This window comes from Mustela nigripes, chromosome 16 (genome assembly GCF_022355385.1).
Source record: "Mustela nigripes isolate SB6536 chromosome 16, MUSNIG.SB6536, whole genome shotgun sequence".
Classification (NCBI taxonomy): Eukaryota; Metazoa; Chordata; class Mammalia; order Carnivora; family Mustelidae; genus Mustela; species Mustela nigripes.
Genome location: NC_081572.1, coordinates 20,468,226 through 20,487,042, shown reverse-complemented (window position 1 = coordinate 20,487,042; position 18,817 = coordinate 20,468,226). Strand labels below are relative to the sequence as shown.

At 47.6% G+C, this 18,817-nt stretch overlaps 1 protein-coding gene across 1 annotated transcript in view; it reads right to left on the bottom strand.

Annotated features, from left to right (window-relative positions):
- The window catches only part of LOC132004121 (keratin, type I cuticular Ha8-like), a 14,585-nt gene extending 1,352 nt beyond the window's left edge, over positions 1-13,233 (bottom strand). The window contains exons 1-6 of the mRNA XM_059380225.1: positions 12,805-13,233; positions 11,228-11,310; positions 10,043-10,199; positions 9,550-9,711; positions 9,339-9,464; positions 8,895-8,963 (exon numbers count right to left, since the gene is read on the bottom strand). Coding sequence (XP_059236208.1) covers positions 8,895-8,963; positions 9,339-9,464; positions 9,550-9,711; positions 10,043-10,199; positions 11,228-11,310; positions 12,805-13,233 — 1,026 coding nt within the window. The remainder of the gene's footprint in view (positions 1-8,894; positions 8,964-9,338; positions 9,465-9,549; positions 9,712-10,042; positions 10,200-11,227; positions 11,311-12,804) is intronic.
- Between the last annotated feature and the right edge of the window lie 5,584 nt (positions 13,234-18,817).

The following is an 18,817-nucleotide window of genomic DNA, read 5'->3' as shown; positions in this document are numbered from 1 at the left end:
GGAGGGAGCAAGGCACCTGGCTGAACACAGAGTCCAAGTTCTCCAAGGAGCTTGTGGATTTCCTTCCTCTGACGAGGATTTATATTCCCTTCACAGAGGGTGTGGACATGGTATGTAATGTCTTTTTTCTCTCTATGTCTTCTCTGGTTTTCAAATGCCCTTCCCTCAGTCTGTTATTTGCCTTCCTCAGAAGAGTCCCTTGTCCCATAAAATTCTTTACTTGGGCTTCTTGCTAAGTCAGGACTCCTCTTCAGGCAGTATACCCATAAAATCAGAGTTTTGTGGTAGATCTTAAAAGAGGCCACACAGTCTGGCCCAGGTATCTGCCCTTGTTAATGGGGAGTTGGTCCATCCAATGACATTCTTCTGTGTTATGTGATCCTGTAAACCCATACTCAGACTCATTTCCTGGCCCACCTGGCATTTCTAGGGAGGGACTGGGATTGAGTCAAAGAAGAAGTTTCATTGAACTCCCTTTCCATCTGCTTTAAGGGAAGAATCCTTCAATAGTGCACCATTCCAAGCCTTGTAAGCCTTGATGTGGATAAGGACTGAGTTGGGCCATGGCTGAGAAGGATGGAGAACTGTTTGTGGAATGCCTCCTATATTTTGTGTACATGGATTATAGAAGCATTTCAAAGGAAGAGGCTCTGATCATTGCTTTAAGAACAGGGAAGTTTCTGGAGGAAGAGATCATTTGGAAGGATTCCTGAGAGAATCATATAAATGTATTTTAACTGTCCAGGAGAAGTATCTGGGACTGGCTTGGAAAGGAAAAAGGCACTGCTAGTCAAACCTTACCACTGGTCTAGCTTTAGACCAGGATGAGCAGATAATCGGGGAAATCGAGAGATTGCCCAAAGGAGGATGATCTTAAAACTTCATGTGTATTGACCTTATATTCCATCATATGCCCATGTTGGCTTTAATATTTTCAAAGAACAGTTTTACAATTTCCAGTTAAACTTTCTAAGATTTTGCCCAATCTTCTCAGTAAAATCAACACACCCAGAAGATGGGCCACATCCCGTCCTGGAACCCCATCCCCAGCCTTACTGAGTTACACGCAATCTGGTTTAAGAACCAAATGTTAAAAGGCACTGAGGAGGGCTCTGTAGTGGTATAATTGAATCCAAGGACTAAGGCACCAGGATAGAAACTGCTGAGACAGAGCAGAAGCAAGTTTGGCAGAGCAAGCTTGAAGTCATACAGGGTTGACTTGGGAGGGGAGGGAAGGCACCAGAAGGTCTGTGGAAAGGGGTGGCCCAAGTTCTGAGTATATAAAGGTTGCATAATTATAGGCCCCACTGGGGTACCCCCTGCATCTTGGGTAGCAGCATCTCAATTTCCATTGTGGCTTTGGCTCCCAGCCAGAATGGTAGTTTTATTGACAACTTATTGGAGTCCTTCTCCCCAACAAGCTTTCATGATGGTATTCATGCAGCACTCCGCTTGGGTCCCAGATAAAAGGTCCTCCATCTACCCTCTCCAAAGTCATTATCTCACCACTTATTATAATGCCATTCAGACGGAAAGCCCCACCACACTACAAAGAAGCCCAGACTTATAATAAAACCAAAATTTCTTTGTTTTCCTCCCAGACAATTAAAGGGGCAGAAATAGGTGGGTCCTGAGGCAGGCACCACTGAGACTTTCCAGAGGAAGGATGCAAGGCCAGGCAGAGGGAGCATCTGTCTCACTCGAGCATCTGTCTCACTTGGGACAGATGGAAAGGCCTGTCCATCAGACTGATGAGTGTTTGCTTAGAGGGAATAGCACTGGCATCCTGCTTCCTGCCTCTTGTCAGCCTGCTCCAGAGCACTGGCTTTCCAACCCAGAGCAGTTCCTCACCCCTGCCTTCCTCCCTACCCAAGGACACTGGCCGCTGAGCACAGAACAATGGCCGCAGTTTTTCAAGTTCTCTGGCCGAGCCCACTGATTGGCCAGCACAGCCTCACAGGGGCTTTAGTCCAAGGAGAGTGTTTAGGTCTAAGAAAGAGAAGATTCAAGAATTGGGTCAACAAAAAAGCAGAACTAGAATTTGCATGCAAAGCCAAGAAACCAGGGAAATGGAAACCAGGAGCAGTGCATTGAATAAGAGATAACAACGGACCAGAGAAGCAAGGAAAGAATCCTCAGAACCGTTGCAGCCATGCTGCTCCGACAAAGTGAGCCCATCTTCAAATGAGTGCACCTGGAGAATGCAATGCTGAGAAGTAGCCAAGACGACCCAAATCCATGGGCAGAAGACTGACCCACCCTGCTGAGAGTCCCACATGATGTAAATCAAGATGATTCAGAAAAGATCTACAGACATGGGATCACAGCTTCTGAGGCCTCCAAAAGAAGTGACCTTTCCCGAGGTGCCCAGACCAGAGCATCACCTCCATGATCCTGTCTGAGATTTGTCTGTGGCTGAGAAATACAGGATTGTCTATATGCGGCAGCATAATCAGAAGGGGACAATGCCTCCTGTTCCAGAATGAGTAAGGTGTGAACAGGAGAAAGGAAGAAAGGAGCAGAGGAGGACAGAGCTGCACTGGCTTCAGATCATGGCCAACCAGAAACCACACCAAAGACACAGGAATGAACAGGCTACAACCAGAGATTCTTTTTTCCCTGCTGGCCACCCCACAGATGCAATGGCACAAGGATTCAGGAGAGGGACAGGAGACGGAGTGACTGGTGAGTGAACACAATGCTGCCATCCCCTTGTAAATCTTGCCTCTGCCTTGTAGTGTTTTTTAAAATTCCAGTAGGCTTGAGTGAATTTGCTTCTTGGATTAGTGGGGGGAAAGGGACTCCTGCACTGTAAGGTCTTCGAGAACTCACACGGGCTAGGAGTCAACTTTGTGTACTCTCTCGATTTCCTAATTGAAATATCTGCAAATTGTACTCACTCAAAGAGAAACTGAGTGGTCAAGAGACGATCAAGCCCACGTTCTTTCTTTAGATCAATTTTATTCAAAGCACATTTATGGTGCAGCTTCTCCATGCTGGGCACAGGGATATATTGGAACAGAAGAATCATCGTTCTGGTAGAGGATTATATTTTTATGAGCAATTCAGGCTCATATGGGTCCCCAAAATATCTGAGAAACAAAACGGTGAGATATTTAAGAGATGTGAGATGGACATGTCTGGAAATATGTTTGTATTTAATGTAATTAGGAAATTGCATATACAACATTAAGGGCAGAAGTCATTTATTGAATCTCTGGCAGGGCGGGGGACAGGGACACGGGGACAGTGGGGAGATGACATGCTGCAGTCCTCTGTGAGCTCTCAGTCCTGCTGAGCACACATATGGGCCCACAACAACCTCTAGTATAAGGTGATATCATTGGACCCTACCGTCCCAAAAGTTTCTTCCTTATTCCTTCACTTCTTTCCCACACATATTCCTGTCCCAGCCTCCAGTCGGATCATTTTAAACCAGTGTCTGATTCTCTGCCTGGAGATGGGGGATGAGACCATTTCAGATTATTTACCTGTATCCCGAAGGAGACTGAGTAGTAAACCCTATTCCCTAGGTGACTCGGGGGTAGGATTCAAAGAAGCAGTCTCCTCAGAGCCTTAATCCCTTTAAGAATCCTGTCTTCCATGAGGTCTGGTTATTATTTTTTTTTTTGGTAGTTGGTTCTTTTTGCTTTGGACACCACAGTCGAGTGGTCTGGCTGCCCCGCGGGATCCCCAGAGGCATCGTGGTACTAGGGTATGCTTCCAAGCACGTGGAAGAGTTCTCCAGGACACAGTATGGGGTAGCAGAAGAAGAAGAAGCAATATTAAATCAAGCAAGTGAAAGAGGAAGTGTCAAAGGGCCTGAGACTTATGTGGGAAAATGGGGGTGACACGTGAGCCAGCTGGTGAGCAGGCACACGCCGGCCACCCTTGGGATGAGAGAGATCTACTACCAGGAGAGGCATCTTGGTGGAGGGCCTCGGGGCACGTGTTTAGCATGTCCGGCAACCCTGCAGGGAGAAGGGAGAGGCAAGGGAGGGAGCTTTAGACACAAAGTCCAGCGTAAAAGGGGAGCCTCAGCTGAAGAAGGCTAGGGGACGGCCAAAGGACAGAAGCTCGGTCTGAAATGTGGTTGGGATGGGGAAGATCCGGCAAGATGGGAGTAAACACAGGAAGATTCTCCTTGGGGAGATTCCCAGACCCTATAAAATCCATCAGCGCCGCCTCACCGCAGGATCAGACAGACGGTCTGAATGGGCAGTCTTAGGCAGATCTGCCTCCAGCCCTTAGCAGTTGCGTACAGGGACCGGGCAAAGGGCTTGAGAGACAGACCACAGGGAGACCTCATGGGCTCATTTCCCTCCCAACCCTGAACTTCTCCCCCTGCAAAATGGGGACTGTGGAGCCTGCTCTGCCTCTCCCGGGCGTCTGGGGCATTTCAAACTGGATAGCCTGTGTGAAAGCACGTTGTAAGTGGTGAAGGGATGGATAGGTAAGTGATTCGGACTGTTTTTCTCTCCTCTTCCTCAGTAGACAGAGTATTTTTAACAATGGCGGGGGTGGGGGTGACCTTCTTTCATGATTTGCAGTCATTAAAATTGCCAGGGTTCTCAGACTATTTTGAAATGAGGTACAACCTTTATTTCTTGTGCTGCCCTTTGTGGCAGAAATTCTCAGCAGTGGTTCTGCTAGCATAAACACTCTACCATTTCCTTCAAGGAAAAGGAACCAAAGCAATGGGGTGATTATGGTTCTGTCATCCTGCCCACACAATCGGAGACTTGGGCTACGTGCAGCACAGTGGTTAGGAGTACAGTTGCTAGAGGTAGACAGCCTGGATCTCAATCCTGGCTTCACCACCTACTAGCTGTGTGACCTTGGGCATGTTCCTTAATCTCTCTGAGCCATGGTTTCTCACTCCAAAACAGGGATTATATGAGTTTATATACATAAATGTATCTGTAACTTAGATGAGTGCCATGGCTCAATGAATGTGAGCTTCAGTGTTGGTGACGATGATGGTGATGATGGTGGTGATGAGGGACTGTTTGGTCTCTGAAGAAGCTCTTCACACACACCCCAAACAGAGTGATGCCTCCACCCAGCATTTCTTCCCAGGAAACCCAAACCACTTCACACATACATTACGCACCACACACAGACACACACACACACACACACAATGTCTCATCAAATCTCCTCTTTTAAGTATAATCAAGGGGCTGGACATGAACTTAAGAAGCACAGGTCAATTACCCTGGGGCCCCACTGACTCATTTCATGTCACCAGAAGAATCCCTCAACCACTCAATGACTCACCTTCTCTCCCTCTCCTTAAAAGGGAAAAGCAATGCTCACCTACTGTCACGGTGCAAGAATAAGTGGGTTTGTTTTGTTAGACTGCTTTGAACTTGTTGGATGAAAGGAGCTTTTAAAGTACAAAGGAAAAGCAAAGGTATTTTGGCCAGGTGCTAAATTAAGACTTACCAAGATTGTTCTTTCTTATTGGGACCTACCCTTAGAGATGTATCACCTGAGACACCTGGCTCAGTGGATTAAGTGTCTGCCTTCGGCTCAGGTCATGGTGACCTGGATCCCAGGATCGAGCCCCATGTCAGGCTCCTTGCTCAGCAGGGAGTCAGCTTCTCCCTCTGCCTGCTCTGTCTGCCACTCCCCCTGCTTTGCATTATTTCTCCCTCTCTCTATTACACACACACACACACACACACATAATCTTTTTTTTTAAATCCTTAAAGGGACGCCTGGGTAGCTCAGTGGGTTAAAGCCTCTGCCTTTGGCTCAGGTCATGGTCTCAGGGTCCTGGGATCAAGCCCCACATCAGGCTCTCTGCTTGGTGGAGAGCCTGCTTTCCCCTCTCTCTCTGCCTACCTGTGATCTCTCTCTCTCTGTCAAATAAATAAATAAAATCTTGGGAAAAAGTCCTTAAAAAGAGAGACAGAGAGATGTCACCTGTACCCAAATACCTATACAGCTTCGAAAAAAGAACAGAGGCAGAGTGGAGAAGGGAGGGAAGGGTGTGACAGCCTCTGACCCTTCCATATTCCCTGTGTTGGAAGTCCTGGTGCTTTCCAAGCAAATCAGTCTTTCCCACACAGATGGTGGCCAACAGGTAGGATTTTGGATTTGAGAACAGTCGGAGGCACAAAAACCAGGGCCTGGCTTAAGATCTCTCCACCCTTCAGGCTTGGGACTATGGTCACTCCTCACCAGGATGGGCTGGACTTTGTAAATTTCTCAGCAGGCTACTCTGATTTGGAGATCTCACAGAGCAGAGAGGAGACGAGAACCAGCTTGTGGGGGTTGGTGTGTCAGCTCTCCTTGAACACTTGTAACCTCACCAGTGAATAAGACCTAGACCTCGGGGGGTCATAGAATCTGGGAACTAAAACACCCTCTACAATCATCTCATCCAGCCCCATCAGATGCCTGAGTATCCTCCTCAACACCCCCACCAGGTGGTTATAAAGACCTGCTTGTATGCCTCCAATGATGGGGAACTCACTGCTTCCCATCTCTGGGCAGCTCTGACGATGCTCTCTGGAGACATGCTGTTCTTGGCCATGGCTGCCTAAACATGGAGCTTCTGGTTCATGTGTCTACTGTCTACAAGGTCCAAGCCAAGCAGCTGCCAGTAAGCTTGCTAGTGGAGCTCATGAGGAAGCTTGGGTGGGTCCATTTGGCCTTCTCTAGACTGATAGTCTGACAGGCTCAGCAACCATCATCCTTTAATACATTCAGCATTTCATAACGTGCAGGGGAAAGGTGCTGCCTTGATCCGATGAGATACTGCTCACACACAGAATCTATAGGAGGCCACAGCCAACTCCTTCTACAACACATCTGGCCCATGAGGGGTTCAGTCTCCAAAGAAACGCCCTAACCCTGTGATTCTCAAACTTGAGCCTGTATAGAATCACCTAGAAGGCTCAATAAATCAGACTGCTTATTCAGAAAGTCGGAGGTGGGGCCCAAGACTTTGCATTTCCTAGAAGTCCCCAAGTAAAGCTGGTTCTACTGGTTGGAACACTTTCAGAACCACTACCTCAAAACTTCTCATGTTTAATATTTTTCCCTACAGTACCTCCAAAGTATAGGCTTTGGGCCTAACTCAGGGAGACCAGGGTTCAAGTCTTGATTCAGCCACCAGATGCTCCCTCATTGCAGGCTTTGGCAGGTCTCTGTTGTCACAAGATCTCTGAATCCCCAGGACTGTGCCTTGCTTGCCATGGGCCCATGATCACAAAAGCTTACTTTAAGTAGAGCATTCTAGGGGTCCTGGCAGAAACTCTGACCTGAGCTTCTCCTTTGCACAAGGATGAAGGCTCTGCCCTGATAAGGGGAGATTTTAGCTGGTGCAAGTATTTTAAAAGCTCTGTGAATCCAGCTCTAATAAGTTTTAGATACTTATGGATACCCAGTTACAGCTGGGTATCTGTCAACGGTGTCATTTTGCTGCAGGCCGATTTTCAACTGTGGTCCTGGCTGCCTTTGCCATCTCCCAGGACCCCTTCTGTGAGGGAGCCCCCAACCCCTGCTTCTGTGGGAACAGCTGTCTCGAGGGGTCCCTCGGCAACACTCTTGGCATAGGATGGAGACACTGACCACGGGCCCTGGACTCTTCGTGCTGCCGAAGTGAGGTTTATTAGCAAAATAAAAACAAGGCTACCTACCACTTCTCAGACTGTGAAGCAACAGGAGAAAGCAAAAGAAGTGTTCAGGACACCCTAAAGAGAGGAAGCCAGAGCTGAGCCGCTGGACTAGAAAGCCCATCAGCAGAGAAGCGTCGCCGGGCATCAGTCTCCTGCCCTATAGGCCAAGGGAGCAAGCCCTCGGGGGTCGGGCCTGCGGAATGGAGACAGCGGAGCTGCAGACGGTTCCCATCTCCTGAGTCCTCAGGGCTGAGGAGTGTGTCAGCATCGAGGTGTCGAGCTGGAGCCACAAGAGGCCCGAGGAGGCCCAGAAAGGCAGGGAGAGCAGGGGGTACAGGCTGCAGGGGTTGGGCGGGGGGTGCTGGAAGCTGGGGTCGCACACGGGTTGCAAGGGAGCCTGCGGAGAGAAAAACGTGTTTGAAACACTGACGTCAGAAGTGCATGAAAGACAAAAGTACACAGGCATTTCAAAATCGGAAAAGCAAAAGGGGATTGTAGACCTTGGAGTTCCAGCTGGGCCTAGAAAGTCCACAGTGGAGCTGGGACCAGAGCTCATGGTGCCCCTGTGCAAAACCAGCCCTTCCGGATGCAGGTAAAGGAACATGGACAAGAAAGGCAGAAAGGCTGGCCAAGCAAAAGCAGCTCAGCTGCCCTCCTGATTGACACATAGCCCCCTGTCTTGTTCCTTATTGCTTAATGGGGTGTTCTATCCACCTTACCTCTTGCACAGCACAATGGGAGGACAAAATGAAAGAAGGGTTGCCAATGCCCTTAGCAATGTTTTTTAACATTGAGCATCAAGAATCCCTGTTACTAGAATACTTCTTCCAGAGAGAATTTAACAAAACCTAAATACACTGAGCTTTCAGTATTTCGGCCCCCCTGTGGCAGTGACTGGCATCTGGGAATATAACGTGGTCAGCAGAATGGATGGCATGAGCTGAAAAGTTCCCTCACACCTTCCCTTATGTCCAAGCAGCTCACCAGGCTTACCAGGTAGCAAGTTTGTCCCCAGAGATGCAATCTGCCATGCCACCCCTCCTTTCAAATCATCCCCACAAAAGGGCTTTGTTTTTATACATGACATTGGCACAAACATTGGGATACACACTTGCAGTCCTCGCTCTCCAGAAGTTTCCGGTACGTGTTGATTTCGCCCTCCAGCCGGGCCTTGACGTCCAGCAGCACCTGGTACTCCTGATTCTGCCGCTCCAGGTCACCCCGGATCTCAGACAGCTGCTCCTCCACGTTGCTGATCAACACCTGCATCTGGGCCAGCTCGGTGCCGAAGCGGGCATCAGCTTCACACAGGGAGTTCTGCAGACAGTCTTTCTGTAATGGCAAAGGGGGAGGCAGGTGGAAAATTGTGGACTGTAGCTCTCAGTCTCTCCAGTAAGACTGTGATACCCCGGGGTATTGCCAGACCTGGAGAACAATCTAGCTCCTGTTAGAAGACCTCAGATAGAATAACCAACAATGTGCCATTGCTCTTCATTGCAGACACAGGATAAGTGTGCAGGACCTGCCCCATATGGGTGAATGTTCATTCCCCAGCATCCACATCTATGAGAAGGTTCTTGCACAGGCAAGGAATTTGAGGTTTGAACTGTGTCCTGGTCTATATTTAAGGGGGGCCGGTACTGAGCCAGGAACTGCTCTTGGGAGTGGGAGCCAAGCAGAGGCCTCTAGGTGTGCACAGGAACTCACCAGCGTGTGCTGGGCCTGAAGCTCCACCTCCAGGGCGTTCACCGTGCGTCTCAGCTCCAGGATCTCTGACTGGCAGCACCGCAGCTCCTCGGAGCACGACATGTCCTGCTTGCTGATGCTTTCAGACTGAAGCACAAGCCACAGAGACATGATCAGCAACCTTCCCATGGGAAAGCCGGGGTCCCTCCCAGCTCTGAGGCAGCACCCTCACCTGATCCTGGAACCACTCTTCCAGATCATTGTGGTTGGTGTGCACCACGGCCTCATAGTGGCACCGCATCTCCTGGAGCACACTGCTCAGGTCCACGGTGGGCTCAGCATCCAGCTTAATCTGGAGCTTGTCCCCCAGTTGGCTCCTCAGAATGTGGACTTCCTGTGGGCACAGGAGGGGGACATCCCAGTCATAGAGTCCCCACTGCCCTCCACCCCAAAGCCTCATCTCCCACTATCTACCCTCCCCAGTGATTTCCCTGTGCTCCTCTGCAGATAAGGCACTAGCCTAGCATTAGCCTAGCAACTTCCAAAGGCTGTGGATGAAGAGCAATTTTCTACTGAAAGCTGGAGCTCACCTCCATAGCTTTTGAGGTTTAACCACAGGGCAAGGCCTGCAGAGCTTCCATCCTGAGCAGGAAGAAGAGCTTCACTGCTCCCCCCAAACGAGCCCGAATTCATCCCCAGAAAGTCTGACACAAAGGGCCATGTACCTGCTCATGGTTCTTCTTAAGGCAGAGCACCTCTTCCTTGAGGGATTCCAGCTGGGCCTCCAGGTCACATTTGGCGAGTGTGAGGTCATCCAGTGCCCTGCGCAGGCCACAGATGTCGGCCTCCCCCAGCTGGCAGAGCGAGTGTTCCGTCTGGTACCTTTAGCAGGAATGATATAGGAGTAGGATGTAGAGAGCAAAGGGGCCCCAGGACACTGGCAGCCATTCTACCAGCATCCTTCTGCAGTCTAATTGTGAGCTGCTATTTTGTAGGTGGCACACTCCCAGCCCAAAAAGCAATGGGGTATGTCCCATTCATTTGACACTAAGCACCACTAGGCAGAGCGGCCAGTACTGAGGGTGCTGGGGTAGACACATGGTCAGCATCTGCCCTCAGGGCCTGATGGCCAAAGACAGGGCAGCAGAGTAATCTGACAACTGCCATGCCAGGTGATCCCCACAGACCCTCCTCTTCCATGCCCCCTACTAAGGCAGACTCTGGGTCCTCTCTCAGATTGGAAGCCAAACGCTTCTAATGGGAGGTTGGAAATAGCTTTCTTTAGCCCCAGAGGAGTGAGGCTTCTACAGAGCTCTAAAGAAAGACAATAAAACACAATGCTCCTTCCTGTTCCTGGGTTGGACCTTCTCAGGTGGCATAAATCTTTTGACCTTCCCAAGCCTCCATCATCATAGACAGTGGAGCATGATATTTGTTGTGAGTTCCTAGTGCTAGTGCTCACAACTGGCTGGGCTGCAGCATGGAAACACCCTCATGGAGGCAGCAGAATTTGGTAGGAAATGGCCTTCGGGGTAGGAAATGTGGTGCCGGTTCCAGTCCTACCACTCAGTAGCCACGTGGCTTCAGACAGGTCACTTCAGGGCCCTGAGCTTTGGTACTTTCACAAGGATGGAGCCATTACTGCCCTGCCTACTCCCCAGGTCCTGGGAACAATAGCAGCAAATGTATGATGTATTCTCAAACATGCCGTGGACCATAAAAGCTAAACAACCGAGGGGCAGAGGAGTGTTCTTTCAAGACCTTGGACATCATGCCCTCTCTTTTCTCCTGCTGTAACTATCAGTTTAGGATCTTGGTCAATTATATCTCTGATGCGAACTGCATCACAAGAGACAAGAAGTTAGGCTAGGCACCTGCCTCCTCCCTCTGCCTGTTCTACCCCAACTCACTTGGTCCTGAAGTCATCTGCAGCCAGCTTCGCATTGTCTATTTGCACGACCAGCTTATTGTTCTCAGATTTGGTGCACAGGATCTGGGGAAAGAAAGTAGGTTTAGTAAGTCCCTATCCCCAGAGCCATCAATGGCCTCGGGTCAAAAGAAGTTGCATTGGCTGAGATTCAAACGACAACATCCCCTTGAACAACACAAACTCCCAAACATGTAAGAAATGCTGCTGTGATACACGGTTGGGGCTATGCTTGAGGATGCTTGGCAGAGACAAAAGGCATATAGCCAAAAGAACTGGGAGATGGAAAGGAATAGCAAACTGAACATATAAGAGAGACTTAATTTTATTTTGCCAGCCATGATACTTAGCCTTATATAAACAAGATCTGAAATCTAGGCCACAGAACAATGAGCTAGCTGGTTATGAAAGCTTTAAATGAAGGGGGACAGATTCTCAATCAGAAGTCCCTTATGCTGGTTGGCCAACTTCCCCAAAGGTCTTCTGTGAATCTATCCGGGTTTCTGTGATCCCTATTTGACATGATTTGCCTTCCTATCTCCAAAGCAAAGGTGTAGTTTCTTTTTTTTTTTTTTTAAAGATTTTATTTATTTATTTGACAGAGAGAAATCACAAGCAGGCAGAGAGGCAGGCAGAGAGAGAGAGAGGAGGAAGCAGGCTCCCCGCTGAGCAGAGAGCCCGACGCGGGACTCGATCCCAGGACCCTGAGATCATGACCTGAGCCGAAGGCAGTGGCTTAACCCACTGAGCCACCCAGGCGCCCCAGGTGTAGTTTCTTAAGAAGCATTGGATTGATTATCAAAGGGGCCAGGAGCTATGCAGAAGAGACAAATGCTACTGAATGGACCTATATTGGTTCATAAAGGACACTAGAATACACTGCCTTGTACTGCGCCAGAACTTAGGTTGCACTGTTTTTGCAACTACAATGTTAGAATTTTTTTTTAAGATTTTATTTATTTATTTGACAAAGAAAGATCACAAGTAGGCAGAGAGGCAGGCAGAGAGAGAGAGGAGGATGCAGGCTCCCTGCCAAGGAGAGGACCCAATGTGGGGCTCGATCCCAGGACCCTGGGATCATGACCTGAGCTAAAGGCAGAGGCTTTAACCCTCTGAGCCACCCAGGATCCCCAATGTTAGAATTTTAAGTACCGAGACTAAGTAAACATAGACTCAGAATCCTGGAGAGATTCAAATCCAGCATCTCATCTTTTACATATTCCCATTCATCTGCACTTGAGAAATTATCTTCCCACAACCAAAAAAAAATTTTTTTCAACAGTGGCTGTTTCTACTTCCAATCCAGGCCCTGAAAATTTTGTGCAAATGTCAGTAATCTTTTTCTATAAAGGGCCAGACAGTAAATATATAAGACTTTGAAGGCCATGAATCTCTATCACAACTATTCAACTCTGCCATTAGAGCACAGAAGCAGCCATATGCAATACATTAATGAATGAGCATGGCCATGTACCAATAAAACTTTATTTATAAAATCAGTCAGTAGGCCAAGTGGGCCATAGTTTACCAAACCTTGATCTGAAGCACCACAAACCTCACCTTCTGCTGGAGCTCCTCAATGGTCTGGAAGTAGGACTGGTAGTCTGGACACATGGTGGACTCGTGACATTTGCTCGACTCTCGGATCATGGTCTCCAGCTCCTCATTGTCCCGCTCCAGCTGGCGCACCTTCTCCAGGTAGTTGGCCAGACGATCATTCAGGAACTGCATGGTCACCTTCTCATGGCCATTCGGGGCACCTTCCACATAGTTCTCACAGACTCCAACGTTGCCGGGAATGTTGCAGGTCCCTGGCAAGGGGCAAGCGGTGTGGCAGCTGAAGGGCATACAAAGGCTGGGTTTGCCCAGAGGGGTTGCCCCCACACGTGCTCGGTTAGCATGTGCCAGGATGGCTGACAGGCACTGAGAGGCAGCCTTGGTCTCCGGAACCTGTCCGCTGAGAAGATAACTACAGCGATGAGAAGTCATGGTGCTGAAGGCCAGACGTGTGCTTTGCCTACAGTTAGATTTGCTTGAAGTAGAAGCCTTCTTCCTCCAGACCTTATATAGGTCTGTAGTGGGTGTTGGTGCAAGAAAACAGGCATTTTCCTCATTAATATTTATGTTGATTCTCATACAATCACCCTATTAGTCAGTGATTTTTTTGTCTCTTATAAAGAGTTAATGAGCTCATGAAAGAGGCCTTCACCCACACAGGATACTTCCCCTCACTGCAGGGTCCTAGAACACAGAGAAAATGAGGTCTTTTTCAAGCCACATTCTGTGGCTTATGTCTCTTTCCCCTCTGTCAGCTTATGTCTGTGAGGTAATCAAGAACCGGAGTCTCCTAAAATCCCCTCAAAATCTCTCCCACTCCAGTATTCTTTTCCTGCCTCCAAATCTTCCCGTCATGGCAAAGTCTAAAATGGTCATCAATCAGGCACATTGAGGAAAGCAAAACAAATCACAATTAGTTTCTTTCAGCAGGTGTGTATAGAGATCTCCACTGTGGGACACAGCTTAGCCTGCTTGGAGGGAGGGGCTTAGATTTTAGTAAAAGGAATAAGAAAGTAAATGACCTTTACTATAAATGCAATAAGAGAAGGGGTTTAAAAAGAAGCTGCATAGATTTTAAGAAGAGAGCACACTGTGTGACTAGAAAAAGACTTCATGGAACAGGGAGCATTTAAGATGTGTTTTGAATGATAGTTTCCAGGATATAGTGGGACAGAGACCATCACTCATAGAGACCAAAATGAACAGAATCAAACGTGTCTGGAAAATGGAAGATAGTATAACTGTGCTGGCATTTATAAGGAAGACACATATACCAGCCCTGGAAAGTTGCATTCAGTCCAGGTTGTGGGAAGACTTGAATGCCAGGACCACCCCATATATAGCCTTCAAGTAAACCCAAATCAAAGGTGGGAATCTGTCCCTGGAAGCTGACTCTCCCCAAATATGAGGAAAAATAAAAATCCATGTTCCTTATGGAGGAAAGTAATAGAGAAGAGATGAAAGTCTCCAGTATCATCATTAGAGGACAACATCAGGCCAGAAACAACAAAAGAGAAACCTAACTTCCAAATTGATTTTGGTGTCTGAAAACTGAAGAGACACTTTTTAATTACCATGGGTCAAAGGATAATGAGAAATTAAAGTATTTTAAACTGAATTAAAATGAAAATAACACCTATCAAACTGATTTGGGCAATTAAGACTTCCCTGTGCAAGCATGAGACAAATTAGCTTAGGAGGTGGGGGGAAAAAATTCATAAATGAAACAGGGTAATCTGTGATTCTCAAGAAATAAAATTATGTTTTTGTGTATTAGAGTCTATAGGCTAATTAAGGCAGGCAGTGATTAGTATTTTATGGTGTCTGTTCTCAGGCACCTCCCCCTCCTTTCCGGCAGCTTTCCTTGTAAGACATTGGTCCTCTCACCCACTGACTCCCTCTTCACCTTGTTTAAGAAGATACATACTCAAGAACTTTGATCTTCCATCTTTTGAAACTTGGTACATTTCTTTGAAATGCACCTACCTTGATGGTCCTTTACTTAGCAGACTGTAAAATAAAATTTAAATTTCCTTAATCTTCAGACACACTCAGCGCATCAGAAGCTTTATGGCCTCCTCTATTCCTAAACAAATAAGCCAGTGGCCAGTTGTTCAGTAAGCTCTGGAAAAGGGCAGCCAGCCAGCTTCTAGGCTATGCTAACGAAGACGCTGCTTTGACCCCATTCCTGAGATGAATGCATTCACCAGGAGGGCCCTTGAGGCAGTAGCTACATGTTTTAGGTAGCTCTAAAACATGGAATATGAGCCAAAGGAGATCTCAAAGTCCTCTAGTCTAAAGCCCTTTGGCATTAAATGTCTTCTGATAACCTTCCAATTCATTGTCCAGTCCACCGCTCCCCAGAAGGCCCCTCCCGTCATTGGCCAACTGGGCCCCTGTGGCTCAGTTTCCCAGGCTTTGGGCAAGATGCTAGAGTCAAGAGATAATAACAGCTAGCTCTATCTTCTGGAGTTATAATACAGGGGACAGTTAGAATGTCCTTTATGCAGAAAGACATATCTACCTCCGTGCTGTTTATGGCTCTTGCTTTCATTTGTTCCTGCATTCATTCAATAAACATTGAGTGAGGACCCATACTGTGCCAGGCAGGGTCTGATGTTGGATGCTGGTGGTATGCTAGCAAGTAAGTCAGAGAGTTTGCCTTTAGTTAATTTACTTTCTCGTTCTACCCATGGGGTCCCACAGAGGGTAAATCAATCATTCGGCCACATGGCAGACCTTCAATTCTTTCTAATCCCCTTGCCATCCTGAATACATTCCTATGAATACATCCCATGGAGTCTCTGTTACTCTTTTTTTTTTTTTTAAGATTTTTATTTATTTGACACAGAGAGAGAGAGATCACAAGTGGACAGAGAGGCAGGCAGAGAGAGAGGGGGAAGCAGGCTCTCTGCTAAGCAGAGAGCCTGATGTGGGGCTCAATCCCAGGACCCTGAGTTCATGACCTGAGCCAAAGGGAGAAGTTTAACCCACTGAGCCACCCAGGCACCCCCTCTATTACTCTTAAGTGAGGACCCTAGAATGGAATTTCTGATGAGCTGGCATTAAGAGGCTGCCAACAAATGGCCCAGCAAACCTTCTTGCCCAGGACTCCTGTGTGCTCTATGCTGATCCCAACTCTCATATACAATATGATGTCTCATATACAGTCAGTGAGACCCATGGGAACACTTCCCCCTTAATTACTCTATGTATGGATATGGGCAATATTTACCAAGGCAGAGGCTTACCGCCATCTGTGAATTTGTCCTAGTGAGCTACTCCAAGTGATTCAATATTCATATAACCTCCTCCAATGTTCAAAGCCCTTTCAAGGCACCATGAGGATTGCAATGATGAATCAGAGAAGTGCCCATCTCTGAAAAAGCTCAGAGCAGAAAGAGAAATAGTTCATGTCACTCAAAGGAAAGAAAAGTCACAGAGAGAGCTGCAGGCATGGGATGGGGGGGTTGGACATCAAGAGACTTTATCTGGAGCTTGAAAGACAGGTAAGATCTGGACAGGCAGAGGAAAGAGGGAAAGAATTTCTAGAAAACAAAGATAACCACAGGCACACACTTGGAAGCAGAACCATAATGGTGGGCTCCAAAGAAGCAGGGGTGCAACCTCAGGAATGCGAGCATGCAGCCAACAGAGGCCTGCCCCAACAGAGATAACTTTGAATGACAGAAAAATGTAGACCCCCAAGAGTCAAATTGCATTTTTAAAGCCTATAGAAGTGGAATTTATACTAATTTATGCAAAAAAAAGTCATCTCCTTATATTTTTATAACTTCTACACAGTTGATTCTCAAACTTTAGGCTGTATCAGAATCATCTGGAGGGCTTGCAGAAAGACAGATTGCCAGGGCCCCATGCCAGGGTATCTGATTCAGTAGGTTTGGGGTCAGGCCCAAGAGTCTGCATTTCTAACAAATTCTCAGGTGATACCAACTCTGGGGTTTGGGGACCACACTTTGAGAACAGGACCTCTGTTCTACAGAAAGAGAAGAGCTTTCTGGTGGCCGTCATCCTATATAAATGAAGCCCAATGTAGCAAACTGGTATTTGATGCATTCAGGAGGGGCCAATGTTTGCGCACACTTGAAATGTGTTAGCATGGGTTGTCTTTAATATAATAAGCAATTCTGTTTGTTTTCATTTTCCTAGTTTACTCTTCTTCACAAAGGTTTGTTTTCTAAGAACATCTAAGACAGAAGGAGAAGGGAGGGACCAGAGGGGAAACCCATACAGTGTTTGTTAAACCTGTGGGTATGAAGTCTGTCCACAAGAAACAATGTCTGTAGCGGACAGATGAAGGTCAAGTGAAGTGGTACTGATTAATATCTACTAGGTGCTGGGAATCTGGCTTGGCAGTCACACAGAATTTCATGACTCTCTCTCTCTCACACACACACAACTACATATTCAGAGTTGAGACACACTATCACGTTTGACTACCTACTATGTGCTCCCCAGTATTGTACCTCAGGCTTTAATCCTTTCAATCACACTGCAAAATGGTTGCCAGTATCCCATTATAGAATAAGCAAAAAGCTCAGAGCAGTTAGGTTACTTGTCTGAGCTCACAAAACTAGAAAAGGAAGTCCGAGAAATATTAGCTCAGGTCGACCAAGACCCTCAAACCCAAGCCAAGGCTTCTTGCCAGCCACCACGGACACCCATTCCATCCACGTGCTCCACTCATTGAACCAGTGCCGCAGTCCCCTCTGGGCTGCACACTCATCCAGAGAGCTAGGAGTATAGCGGGGCACAGGACAGAGTCCTCTGAAGGTTTTGACTAGACAAGAGAGATGACCAAAGGGTAGTTTAGGAAAAGCAGTGCCCAGAATGCACCCTGGGATGGAAACACTGAATCTCCATTCTGCACAATCTCCAGCACCTAGTGCAGTGCCTGGTACATAACACATACCCAGGAACTGTTCAATGAAATGGTGAAAGGCTGAAGTGTGTGCAGGATAAACTCAGTACAGAGGAGACGGGGCAGACGGAAGAGGAGAAAGTTCCTACAAGATCCCTAGCAGCATGTGGTAAAATCAGGAGTGCTGACAGAGAGGCAGAGAAGACAAGAGGACTCTACCAAAACACTACAGGGCTGAGTGATATGGGGGTGGTCAAAAGAGAGACAGCAAAAGTCTTTGAGGTCCCTGGGTTCCTGGGACAAGAATGGGGTGATAAGGGAAGCCGGGAAGTCAAGGCAAAGAGCTGGCTCGAGGGGGAGGATGCGGACTTCAAGTTCTGAGAATGTGAAATGTGGCCCAGCGGGACTACCCACCAGGAGGACCGAGGGAAAGGCCTGGAGCCACACGAGAGCAACCTGAGTGGCTTGGACTCACTGAGACACTCTCCAGAGTCTCTGAGATTTCTTACACCTGGCAGGCAGGTAGAGCCTGGGTTGAGCTAGCCCAGAGGCTCCTACCTGAACCAGGCAGTGATTCTCCAAGGGAAAGTCCCCTCTCCCTGCCAGAGGGGACATGGTGAGGAGGATATTTTGGTTAGAGGGAGTGTCATTTAAAAACAAACCGCCTGTGTTCTCAATGAGCTTTTAGCCATGACGGGCCTCGGTATTCATATTTTTGAGAGCTAAAACAACATTAAGTGAGAAGTGAGGGTTTTTTTTTTTTTAATATTTGTTAAAGAAAAGCCACAGATAAGGAAGAAAAAAAGGCTGAGAAACACTAAATTGGGTGACAAGAAAACAAAGAAATGATTCAATGAGATGAACTCGGGGAGATTATTATAAGTGGCCAACAGAAGGGGCAGATTTGATTTTGTTCTTAGTCAGGAAGACGAAGGGAGGAGGAGGAAGGAGTGGTGAGGCAAAGCGTTAGCGATCGCACGTCATGGACCACAACGCACAAAAATTAGTATCTAAATAAAAAATGTTCCTGTTCGGAAAAGTCCAGAATTCCACCTCAGTACTCTTGGCTTCCAGGAGTACACGGTGGTGGGAGCAGACATGTGGGCCCTTCCCCAAAGCTGGCTCAGTGACTGC